A 13,262-nucleotide genomic window follows, 5' to 3' on the forward strand; every position below is an offset into this window, starting at 1 on the left:
TGCTAATATCTTACCTCATAGCATTGCTCTGGTAATTAAATGGGATAAAGAATGTTAGTGTGGCATCTGGGACATAGTTAGGGCTCCTAAGTTGACAGCACTATTATTATCTGTCATTCCCTTTCACCGGGGCTTTGGTGCAACTTATAACCAGTGGTAGGGGAAAGAGTGTCTGTTCTGATCTGGTTTTTCTCTCCTTTGACACCCTGGTTCTCTGGTGTCCTCTTATCTGTTCGTTCGTGTCAGGCTGGTCACTTCCTTGTAGCTGAGCTTATATACTAATTGCAGGAAGTTCACGGCCTATCTACGATTTCTCAAAGTTCAGTCTTGTACATACAGTGACTTCCTGGCATTCTTGTTCATGCTGTCACCCGAGTTCCTAATTGCTATTGCATAACCAGGTACATGCTTGCCTTTCAGAGGATGCATTTTTCTCCTGATGCAAATACAAATACAAGGCATAAGTGCAATGTCTGTGCATATATGCCTCCTCCACTCCAACCCAAAGCTTGTGTAGTTGTTTCAGGAAGGTTTCATAGATCAATAAATTCCGTATCTGGTTGGTCATTAGATTCACCTGGCATGCTTTAGAAAAACCTGTCTTCCAGGTTTCACTCCAAGTCTTTTTAAATCTTAGTGGCTAAGAATCATGTAATAAAAACACCTTGAGTTAGGTACAATAAAAGAATAACTTCTGAAATGACTGTTGCCTGGTAAATTAATGGCCATTGCATCAAAGTAGCCTCTCTCGTTTGGAGTCTACACCTAATCTCGCTCTCTATTTTTTTTTTTTGAAACAGGGTCTCACTCTGTCACCCAGAATGGAGTGCAGTGGCATGATCATGGCTCACTGCAGCCTCCATCTCCTGGGCTCAGGTGATCCTCCCACCTCAGCCTCCCAAGTAGCTGGGACCACAGGCATGTATCACCATGCCTGACAATTTTTTATTTTTATTTTTTGTAGAGACAGGGTTTCACCACATTGCCCAGGCTGGACTCAAACTCCTGGAGTCAAGTGATCCTCCCACCTCGGCCTCCCAAAATGCTGGGATTACAGGTGTGAGCCACTGTGCCGGCCTACACCTAATATCTATTATGGATTCTGAGAGCCTTCATCTTTGCAGGTGTGATCACTAATTTAATTAGGAAAGCATACCTTCAAGCCCTCCCTATAAAACCCTTTCGGAGCACACACTTGCATACAGCCAGTGCTCTGAGCTAGTGGCCTAAGGATTGAGCTTTCAACATGTATTTCATTTGCTTAAATGACCTAAGATTCCCTAAGAACAAGACTGAGCTTTATTTCCCAGTGAAAAAGAAGTATGAGCGGGCCAACTCAGCCACTGGGAAGAAGAGGAGGTGGAGAAAGAAGAGGAGGAAGGAAGCCTATTTTAGTTACGTGGGGAAAATCCTAAAGCAAGTGAGTTGGTGCACTCTTAGAATGGCTAAGAGAGGTATCATGTTAGCGGTCCTGGGTATGATCTTGACTTCAACATACTGTGATACAGGAGTCCTTCACACATTGCGTTCCTGAAACGTTATGTGCCAACAGCTTTTCTAAATTGGATCTGCTAATGGCTGCTGTCTTCTCTCGCTTCGTTTTCTTTCTTTTGGCAGCAACTCTGAACACCTGAGCTCTTAATGAATGTCTCTCTCGTATCTGTTGACAGGCAATCTGTAAATCTGTAAACTGATTCTTTTTTCTTTTTTTTGAGACGGGGTCTTGCTCTGTCACCCAGACTAGAGTGCATTGTTGCAATCATAGCTCACTGCAGCCTCCAACTCCTGGGCTCAAATGATTCTCCCACCTCAACCTCCCAAGTAGGTGAGACTATAAGCCCACACCACCACCATGCCTAGCTAATTTGTTTGTTTGTTTTAGTGGGTTTTTATTTTTTTAGATAGGGTCTCACTACGTTACCCAGGCTGGTATTGAACTACTAGACTCAAGCAATCCTCCTATGTTGGCCTCCCAAAGTGTTGGAATTATAGACATGAGCCACTGCACCTGGCCTAAACTGATTCTTAAATGCCCTCTCCTTTTCTTGTAGAGCGGGTATTCGCCATCTAGTCTGTTCTGTAACTTTGAAGAGTGGCATAGATCGGTTTTCATCAAATGATGCTCTGTATTTCTAATATTTCTTAGGAGGGGTAGGCACCCTTGTTCCTTCCTCTTGCCCACCCAACCTCACCCCGTGGCATACAAAATTGGTAGAAAACAATCAGGAAAGTCTTCCCCCTCAAAAGCTGGGGAGATTCAAAAGATGTGAGGAGATTTTATGAAATCTTGACTGAATTTTATGCCTTCATGACAAGGAAGTAAGTTTGAGTGTTCACGTGTGTCATACCACAGCTCCCATATTCCAGTAATATCATCTAGAATCTGTTGCTTATCCTGGGAAAAGAAGGGGAGAATGGGATTAAGGAAAGATGGGAGAGGAGAGAAGGTGCGTGATATGTAGTGAGGATATATAGAGCAGAGCTTCTCAACCGTAGCCCGGTTGACATTTTGGGGCTGGTTAACTCTTTGTTGTGGGGTTCTGTGCATTGTAGGAAGTTAAGCAGCCTCTATGACCTCTATCTGCTAGATGCCAGTTGCACCCTCCCTCGCAGTTGTGACAACCAAAAATGTTCAGGCATTGCTGAATGTCCTCTGGAGGGCAAGATAACCCCTAGTGGAGAACTGCTGCTCTAGACCCGTAGGGCTGATAGGGCTCTCTATGGGATTACTTGCATTAAGTAGTCCTTTGGGCATTCCCTGGACATTGCCCTCTAATTAGCCTTTCTTTGGCTTGTTCTTAACTGTGTGGTCCTGGCGGGCCACCTTGTACCTCCCAAGGCTTGCATCTGTGGCTGGAGTCACTGTCTGAGGGCACCATAAGGATAAAACAAGATATTGGTTGGATAAATGTATTGAGGGTCTAAATGGTCTAAGTGCAAGCCTTGTTTGCTGTGGGAACTCAGATGAAAATGATGCAGCCTTTATTGTAAAGGGACTCACAATCCTGTGGTGGGAGAAAGTGTTGAGGAGGAAGTATTTCTCGATTATTAGAACCAGGAAAAACTTTTTGAATCTCACCTCAAGCCTTCCTCTCCCTCTCACCCCCCATCTTCCCCTTCTTCCCTCCCTCCCACCCCCGTCACACACACACACACACACACACACACACACACACACACAGCAAAAAGAAGCTGAGAGCAGTGTGAAAATATGACTTCCTCAATATGTCTCATGTCCAGGCAGAGCTAGGATTAGAGCCTTGGGTAAATGATTCTCAGAACAGCTTCTTTTTACTACTCTGGCTGTCTCTCTAACAAACAAGGACACTAATGACATGTAGCAACGTGTGATACAGGGCCTGAGAGCAGAGAGTGCCAAAGTCCTCAGCGGGAGGAGGAACTTAGTAAGTGTGTGTGGAACACAGATAAGGGAGCTGGCACTTGGGGAGGAGCCTTACAGGATGGATAGGATCTGAAGAGTGCAGTTAGGTGTCAGCATGGTAGATAGAAGTGACAGATGAACAGTGGGGTGAAGGCTGGAAAACACAGGGACATATCTGAGGAAAACCAAGTTTTCCAGCCTGGCTGAAGACCACAAGGAAGTAATAGGAAGGAAGAGAGGCTGAAGATTGAGAAATGTTAAAGTAAAATGCTTACTTAAAGTGAAATATAACATGGGAAAGCGCATTCTAAACTAAGTGTTTTCCATCTTCAGAAGGTGTTGGACCCACTTCTGTTAGGAAAAACCAAGTCACAAAAGTTGAAGTGACTGGAATTAGTCTGTGTTATCCAAACAACGGTTATCTTTCTCACCAGCTCCAAATTCCCCTCCCTCTCTTCTTTCTCATCCCAAGAAACTGCTGATAGGTACGGTGGACCCCAAAAATCTGAGATAGGTCTCAGTTAACTTAGAAAGTTTATTTTGTCAAGGTTGAGGATGTGTGTCCGTGACACAGTCTCAGGAGGTTCTGATGACATGTGTCCAAGGTGGTAGGGGCACAGTGTGGTTTTACATATTTTAGGGAGACATGAGACATCAATCAATATGTGTAAGATGTATACTGGTTCAGCCTGGAAAGGTGAGACAACTCGAGGTGAAGGTGGGACAACTCAAAGTGTGGAGGAGGCTTCCAGGTCATAAGTAGATAGGAGACAAATGATTGTATTCTATTGAGTTTCTGATTAGCCTCTCCAAATGAGGGAATCAGATATGTATTTATCTCAGTGAGTAGGGGGTGACCTTGAATAGAATGGAAGGCAGGTTTGTCCTAAGCAGTTCCCAGTTTGGCTTTTCTCTTTAGTGATTTTGGGGGTCCCAAGATTTATTTTCATTTCACATTCCCCCTTTTAAAAAATCTTTTGGAGAAAACATTTTAGGAGACAATTAATCTGGTCTCGGGTTTCGTCTGATCCCTCATGGCTAGGATGGCTTATTTTTAGATAGGTAGGTTTTGAGTTATTAGGAAAGTTCATTTTTAGTAGGTTGTGAAGTCTCGTGACCTATGAAGAGAAAGTAGGGGGAGGAAGGGAGAAAAACAAAAACAAAAGAGCAATTTTGGAAAATTGGTATAGGCTATATTACTCTGAAGTCCATACTTTAGTAGGCAGGTATGAAAGTGGCTTATGTATGTAAATAGGTTGCTATTATTTTCTTCCGCAGTTTAAGTTGTCTAGTTTCAGTTCGTAGGGCTTTATGAAAGCACAGCTTAGTTTTCAGTGACTCTAAATTGAGAAGGGTGGAGGGGGAAAAGAAAAAAATTGAAAACATTATTTTGGAGACTTGTAGCCAAGAAAAATTAGAATTTGGTTTAAACTGTAGAAAACAGTAAAAATTGAACAACATTAAGCAAGACTAGAATCTAATAACAGGTGTCCTATAGTTTTTGAAATATAATTTTTCTCTCTAGTTTCCCATTTTTATTAAAGACAAATCATGCTAGGACTGATTTCTTTTATTATACTTGGCCTGATTACTTGTATATAGTACAGTAGGAAAAAATTTTTAACATAGGCTTTTAAATTGGCTTTGATGGAACTTTGTTCCATAGAAAGAATCTTAGATAAGAGTTTTTAAAAGCCAAGCCCAGTCATGTATTTGTACCATCGAATACCTATGAGTTGGATGAATTCGTCTCCTCTTGAGGTTCCGAGATAAACTTGGGGCTCCTGGGCCTGTCAGAAAGTAATATTCTTTACTCATCATAGGTCAGCCTGGCTGAAGACCTTTATAGGGACTGTGCCAACAAGGTATGAGAGGCCAGTTTTCCCAAGGGGCTTTTATTGGCTCCGTAAGTCAAGTGTGATTCTTTAAAGGAAAGCACACCATTCCCGTCAAAGTCTTGGTGAAATAACCAGTTTCTCTAGTTATGTCCTGTTATAAATGAAAATAGATTATTACTCTACTTATGTAAATAATTGTATTTTCAAAAGTTAAGAATACTCAAATAGTTTCCAAATTCTGGAGAAATCAAAGAGAAACAAGTGTGTTTTAAAGTTTGTTTCATAGGCATATACTAAATTGTTAAAAGTTGTTAATAGCCCAAGAGAAAAGTTTCCTTGACTATTAAAAAAACAAAACAAAGGATCAGCAATAAAGTTTTAAGTAAAAAGTTAAAAAGATTATTTCAGTCTTCTATTAGGTCACTCCATATAATTAATTCTTGTTCTGTTTGATATTTATAAACATTTCCATTTTCCGTGAGTCTTAAATGTTTTTCTTCTATTCTCATGTCACAGTCTCCATAGTTATCAGAAATTTGTATTCGAGAGTATCTGTTAGAGCCTTATAGTTGTTTATAAAGCCACCTTCTAAAGAGTACCAAAGCAAGACAACAATTGTCTGTGGATGACAGTTTTAGGTCAGTCATAGTTGACATACAATTGACAAGGAAATTTGTTACTTCTGTGGCACACAATAATTTAACATAACAATTATAATTATTGATAGTGTATACTAAGTCATATCAGAATTATAGGAATTTCCCATAATTTTGGAACATATACCAATAACATATTTATATAAATACAGCCCAAATAAAATAAAATATCATTTTATATTTGACTTGTTTCCTGTGTAATTTGTACATCAAATAAGTCAAACTAGGACTTTTGGGAAACCCAATATCTTAAAGGATTAATTTTTGGACTTTAGGGAACCTCATATCTTAAAGGATTAATTAGGTCAGAAAAAAGACATAATTTATAATTTGATTTTGGAAATTTTGTAAAATATCAAAAGTTAAAAACACCTGATATCACAGGTCATTATAAAACAAGTCATTCATCTGACCAAAGTGATAACTCAAGGATTTCAAAAAAAGGCAAAAACTTTCATTGTTTGAGAGAGGACACTTAATTTTCCAAACGATGAGTCCTAATAAACAGTATGAAGCCAATTAAAAAAAAAATTTTTTTTTTGAGATGGAGTCTTGCTCTGTCACCCAGGATGGAGTGCAGTGGTGTGATCTTGGCTCACTGCAAGCTCCATCTCCGGGGTTCACACTGTTCTCCTGCCTCAGCCTCCCTAGTAGCTGGGACTACAGGCGCCTGCCCCCATACCTGGCTAATTTTTTGTATTTTTAGTAAAGACGGGGTTTCACCATGTTAGCCAGGATGGTCTAGATCTCCTGACCTCATGATCTGCCCACTTTGGCCTCCCAAAGTGCTGGGATTATGGGTGTGAGCCACCACACCCGGCCCTTGTTTTTAAAAATTTTATAAGCAATCTATAAAATTTTAATCTTGGCCGGGTGTGGTGACTCAAGCCTGTAATCCCAACACTCTGGGAGACTGAGGCGGGTGTATCACCTGAGGTCAGGAGTTTGAGACCAGCCTGGCCAACATGGTGAAACCCTGTCTCTACTGAAAATACAAAAATTAGCTGGGCATGGTGGCATGTGCCTATAATCTCAGTTAATCGGAAGGCTGAAGCAGGAGAATCGCTTGAATCGGGAGGTGGAGGTTGTAGTGAGCCATTATCATGGCACTGCACTCCAGCCTGGGTGACAGAGCGAGACTGTCTCAAAAAAAAATTTTGTTTTTTAAATCTTGACCATAAGATATAATTTCCATATACCTTTTATAACTTTTATTAAGGAGTCCGTTAATGTTTCAAAAAAACCTTGTTAATCTGACATTGGGGCTTATGCGTTGGTCTTTAATCAGTGTGTTTTTGACATTAATTATTAATTTATAGGGAAACTGAACTTATTTTATCTCTCAAAATTGGCCCTTACAATCTCACATAGTCACCTCTTCTGTGATAGTCCCTGGGCCTTGAGGAGTTGAATAATTTTATTTTCTGGCCCTATGACTCAGGAATGTAGTTTATTTTAATTGGCATCTTCTATTGGGCCTGAAGATGAGGCTTTAATTGTTCTCAGTGTTTAAGATTTAGCAGGACTTGGTGTCCTTTTTAGTCCCAGGAGTCAAAGTCCTGTAACTCAATGTCACAAGTACTTTAAAAGTACATACAGAAAAATACATGGATGTAATAACCTTAATTAAAAAAAAAAATTTATCTCAGTTTTTTCCCTAAGCAAACCAAAACTTAATAATAATGGCATAGGAATTGTTTCAATAAAATGTAAAATCTGTTAGACCAGTTACCAAAAGGTAAAAGAAAAGACCTTCTATACTGTACAGAATATTATGTTGGAAGAAGACATTCCTTTAGACCTTCAAGAAAACATTGTTAGTATTGATCCACAATAAACAGAACTCAAGGAAAAATGATTTATGAGCTGAAAATGAGTTGAAGAGGAGCATACTATTTTGTGTCCTTTAAAAGGAGAAAGAAAACTGAAAACGGTGAGATGCAATAAAAGTTGAACTTTGGGCTAAAAAAAGTTAAAATCTCTTATAATTTATTGAGAGTAAGTCAATCCCTTAAGAACATGTCATTGTTCTAACCAATTATTTAGTGTAGAAGTGTTTTTAAATGTCAAGCCCAATTTCTAGAAAGATGATTATACTTTAATAGACAACTTGATCATATAAAACTTTTTTAAACACTGAATTTTCTTATTGTGACTTACACAGACTGTTCATGACATGTTTGGACTTTCTGGCTTGTCCTGAACATCCCTCTTTCTTAAACAATCAGTCATTTTACTTTAGGACTAAATCTACCATACAAGACTCTTTCTCATATAAAATTATTTCTCTTTATGCTTTCTTACCAAAAAAAAAAACAAAAAACAAAACACCTCTTTACTTTTTTTTTTTTTTTTTTTTTTTTTTTTGAGACGGAGTCTAGCTCTGTCGCCCAGGCTGGAGTGTAGTGGCCGGATCTCAGCTCACTGCAAGCTCCGCCTCCCGGGTTTTTTACGCCATTCTCCTGCCTCAGCCTCCCGAGTAGCTGGGACTACAGACGCCCGCCACCTCGCCCGGCTAAGTTTTTGTATTTTTTAGTAGAGACGGGGTTTCACCGTGTCAGCCAGGATGGTCTCGATCTCCTGACCTCGTGATCCGCCCGTCTCGGCCTCCCAAAGTGCTGGGATTACAGGCTTGAGCCACCGCGCCCGGCACCTCTTTACTTTTATAGCTTTCTTCACATCTTTCTTATTTCTTGGTTTCTTTTATCTTGTTTTATACATAACCTTTAAATACATTTTAAATTAGACAGAAGTCATTTACCTAGATTATTTATAAAAACTGTGATAGTCGTCATTTAAAGTTATGGAACTATCATTGTAAAATTATAACTGAGACAGTGAAAAAGATCTGACATAACTGACTCAATCTCGTTTTTAACTTCCAAGTTGTCCTTGTTCATTTTGGGGTGTAAGCTGAAATAACTTTGGGAGGAATTTATAGTTTAGCTTTGAAACAAAGATAACAATCCCTTCCCCAAACAAACCTTACTGCCTGTAGACTAGACCATCGAAAGTCACAAGATTAGGAGTTCTGATAATCTTACTAAATTTAAGATGTAGTTTTTATTAAACAAATATCAATATCTTATTAAAGATTACACAAGTTGGCCAGGCGCGGTGGCTCACGTCTGTAATCCCAGCACTTTGGGAGGCCAAGGCAGGCAGATCATGAGGTCAGGAGATTGAGACCATCCTCGATAACATGGTGAAACCCCGTCTTTACTAAAAATACAAAACATTAGCCAGGCGTGGTGGTGGGTGCCTGTAGTCCCAGCTACTTGGGAGGCTGAGGCAGGAGAATGGTGTGAACCTGGGAGGTGGAGCTTGCAGTGAGCCGAGATTGCGCCACTGCACTCCATCCTGGGCGACAGAGCGAGACTCCATCTCAAAAAAAAAAAAAAAATTACACAAGCAAAGATAATTCTGTTTTTGGGCTGTGTTTATAGTTTTGTAACCCCTATACCAAATTTTGACACCTTTATAGTATTTGGCAGGGATAAGAATGAAATTGTTTAATAAATGCAAACAACAATGTATGTTGGCAGTTATTAAGATATTTCTAATATTACTTTACCAACAATGTTAAAGTTAGTTTATTAAAGATTTTAATTGTTATATAAACTTGAAAGAGCATTTGACTAGTCTTTTCTTTTTTCCTGATAAAGTATTTGATTCAAGTGTTTTATATTCTTAAGCCAATTGGAGTTCTTTTATATATTTTCAGTAGTGAAATATTATATATACAACACATAAATACATAGATGTATTAGGCATGCCAATAGAAGTACTTCCTATCAATTCATAAAAAACTTTTTTTTCCTATCTTAGACTTTCAAATTCTTGACAACCTGTTTTATTATCTTAGGCACTTGTCAGTTAAATAGTCTTAAACTTGTATGTTAAAGGAAACAACTCAGGTAAAAATCTAATAGCAAAATTTACATCGTAAGTTACAGAGAGTAAAAGTCTGTGTTAGAGGGACATTAAAATGGATTTAATTGTCATTTGAACATAAAACTATAGAAATTATAAAGTCCTTTTAAATACACACACACACACCCTATAGTTTTTACTTCAGAACTTTAGCCATGAGATAAATACAAATTCACCAGCTTGCAAAATGAACATGTTGGATCTAAACAGTGGTTTTTATCTGAAGAGAAAAATAATAGCAGATTTAAAGCAGGCAGAAAAGAAAAATAGAGAAAAAGAATTTAGGAATTCCATAGTTTACAGGTCAACATTAGGGCTCTTTTTCTTTAATGTAAATGTGTACAAAGACCATATTCCATTTTACGTAAACTCTGGCAAGTAGAGGTGTCATAAAACCTACGGAGTGTTTGAAAAGGGGTCATTCTTGTTTTCTCCTCATTCTTAGATTATTTCTCACTTTTTTTTCTGAAGAGGGGGAACTCAGCTGTGGCCTCAGGTTTTTTGTGTGGTGGGTTGATGCGTGCTGCTTGTGGCCACACTCCACAATGTGTCACCACTAGGTTGTTGCACCCTCTTACATGTCTGTTTCTCTCTCCAGAGGTCTAAGACTTCTGAGAGGGTTCAAAATGCCAGGTGATCAGTCTTTATACATGTTTCCTGGATGAGTCTTTTTTAAAATTAATTTTTGTTGGAGATTTCCCTGTGGGGTTGTTGTATGTCATGGGGGTCAACCCCCAGACACTCCCACAAGGCCCCTGGTCACCCAAGGGCACCTTTCAGCCAGGAGGAGAAAATGCCCTTTCTCTTCAGAGCTGAGAAAACTCAGTTTTTCATTTATCTATGAAAACAACAGTTCAGTTCCTCATGTAAATGTACACAGACAAGCCAAATCGAGATAAATTTTGGGAGACAAAGTAATAGACAAGACCTCTTAGAATGCATCTCCGAACTAGAATTAGGATCCTTACACAACAACTTCCTAGGAGAGAAAAAAATAAACAATAGCCAAGGGCATTTCCTGTAAACTGTGTTCAACTCTCCCTACTTTGTAGTTCTCATCCGCCATTACACACATCAAGGTCAAATCCTCTAACAGTACAAGATAATGTCTGGTACCCCCAAAGCCAAAGAGGTCAGGTCATGTAATACAGAAAAACAGATACTCAGACCTAAGAAAAATCTGCCTATGACTCTTGAAACTCAACAAAGAAAACAGAACACCCCAAAAGGGGTGACTGGCACCTTCGTTCTGAATTCTTTTAAAGGGTTCAAGTCATTAGAAGCCTTCTCTAGATTTTTTTGGTACTGTAGATGGCAAAGGGGCAAGGAGGTATAGGGTGGAAGAAAAGTTTCATTTACTTTTCTTTATTTTTTTTAAGACAGGAAGTAAACACTGAAACCAAACACATTTTTAAAACTCTTTTATAGTTGTGAGGAATTTTAGTCAAATGAGAGAGGTTTTGTTACCCATAATTTGGAATTTTCACTTGGATTTAATCAAGTCAGGTAAAGCTGGTCAAATCTGATGGGAGAAAGACTGAAACAAACAACAACGAAAACCCAACAATATGATCATTCAGTGTTCTAATGGCAAGAAAAAATTCAGACCAGCTGGTGGTTAAACTTTAGCCAAGACAAAACTCCAGTTCAGTTATTTACCTAGGGATGGGTCTGAGGCTGAAGACTGCTTTCTACCATCCTAGAAGCAGGAACAAAAGCCTCCAACTCCTCTTCCCTGCTGAGAGTGAGCTCAAACTCCATTAAAGGAGTTACCTGCCTTCCAACAGGAAATCTTGCCTTCCTTGTTGGAAGCAAGTAAAACTCCAAAAAAAAAAAAAAAAAAAAAAAAAAAAAAAAAAAAAAAGGGAGGAGTTGTACAGCAAAATAAACTTTAGTTCTTGACTAAATCTGAGGAGATGAGGAATTCTCTGGAGGGGGTGCTCGCAGACGTCAGTAAATTGTCCTATTGGTTTGAGCCATAAAGTTAGCTCATACTGGTACCAAGCACCAACAGAAGATTTGTCAAAGGTCAGGGGCATCTCTACTGAGAATCCCTTTATGGTTACCAAAATGTGAACCCAGAAAATCTGAGACAGGTCTCAGTTAATTTTCGTGTGTGTGGTTGTGTGTGTGTGTGTGTGTGTGTGTGTTTTCAGTTAATTTAGAAAGTTTATTTTGTTAAGGTTGAGGATGTATTCCATGACACAGTCTCAGGAGGCTCTGATGACATACGCCCAAGGTTGTAGGGGCACAATGTGTTTTGCATATTTTAGGGAGACACGAGACAGCAATCAATATGTGTCAGATGTACCTTGGTTCCATCTGGAAAGGGGACAACTTGAGATGAAGGCGGGACAACTCAAAGTGGGGAGGGGGCTTCCAGGTCATAGGTAGATAGGAGACGAATGGTTGTATTCTACTGAGTTTCTGATTAGCTTCTCCAAATGAGGCAATCAGATATGTATTTATCTCAGTAGACGGGTGACTTTGAATAGAATGGGAGGCAGGTTTGTCCTAAGCAGTTCCTGGTTTGACTTTTTCCTTTAGTTTAGTATTTTGGGGTCCTAAGATTTATTTTCCTTTCACAGTACAACAGCCTGTTTCATCAAATGCCTGTCATTGCCCCTTTAGGTGGTTTATCATTATTTTTTAATTCATCATTCAACTTGAAGGTCGCTTATGTTGTTCCACTTGTACATGAATTCATAGAAACCATGAGTACTGGGTGCTGGGTCAGACCACAACTGTTCACTGTGGGAAGCCTTTATTTCTGTCTCACCTTTGTGCTATTTCTTCCCTAGATCCACCCTGATTTCAGCGGGCGCTCCTGGGTCTTGTATGCACTAGGTGCTCTGAATGCTTGGCAACTGGAATCGGTTAGCCTGGAGGCATTTAGACTGTCCTTCTACAACCACAGAAGAGCCATCACTGGCAGAGAGATCCTTGGCGCAGTTAAGCAGAGATCTTCTCAGAAGAGCTTTTGAACAAATGAAGTTGTTCGGAATGGCCTTGTTAAAATGACTCACTTGTCAAAACAACTGGATGTGTTGGAAGGCTGGGTTGGAAGACAAGATGTCTGAGAAGCTGTCCTGCTGCATGAGGAGTTTCACTGCTACACACCTAATCTCCGGGTCCTGTGTTTTTGGCCTCCAGCTTACTTCGTGAACATAATAAAGGAAAGGCATTTTCTCTTGTGTGTGCTGTGTGTGCACGTGTGTATGTGCTTGTTGTCTATGGCTTTTAATTTCTTATGTATGCTAATCCCCTGTTTTGTGCTTACCCGTTGTATTCTTTGAAGGACACAACTAGATCGATGACACTGCATAGCCATCATCTCTCCCCACTCCAGACTGAGGGTGGAGATGGCTGCACTAGAATGAACTGAGATCACAAAGGACTGGGGGGCAAAGTGGAGGGCACAGATGTGGGGGTATTAACCCAGGGACAGGGGAG

At 39.6% G+C, this 13,262-nt stretch overlaps 1 protein-coding gene across 1 annotated transcript; it reads left to right on the plus strand.

The window, feature by feature from the left end:
• Window positions 1-1,246: 1,246 nt before the first annotated feature.
• LOC106993955 (histone H2B.N) lies at window positions 1,247-13,005 on the plus strand. The gene is made up of 2 exons (XM_077970770.1): window positions 1,247-1,420; window positions 12,611-13,005. The coding sequence occupies exons 1-2, from the start codon at window positions 1,247-1,249 to the stop codon at window positions 12,791-12,793; spliced, it is 357 nt and encodes a 118-aa protein (XP_077826896.1). The 3' UTR covers window positions 12,794-13,005.
• Window positions 13,006-13,262: the final 257 nt, after the last annotated feature.

This window comes from Macaca mulatta, chromosome 16, assembly GCF_049350105.2.
Source record: "Macaca mulatta isolate MMU2019108-1 chromosome 16, T2T-MMU8v2.0, whole genome shotgun sequence".
NCBI classification, from domain to species: Eukaryota; Metazoa; Chordata; class Mammalia; order Primates; family Cercopithecidae; genus Macaca; species Macaca mulatta.

Excerpts from the sequence above, each read along its gene's own strand:
- LOC106993955 (XM_077970770.1), top strand. The coding sequence starts at position 1,247 with ATGTATTTCATTTGCTTAAATGACCTAAGATTCCCTAAGAACAAGACT. Across the intron at positions 1,421-12,610 it reads TGGGGAAAATCCTAAAGCAA|ATCCACCCTGATTTCAGCGG; the intron begins GTGAGTTGGTGC and ends TTTCTTCCCTAG.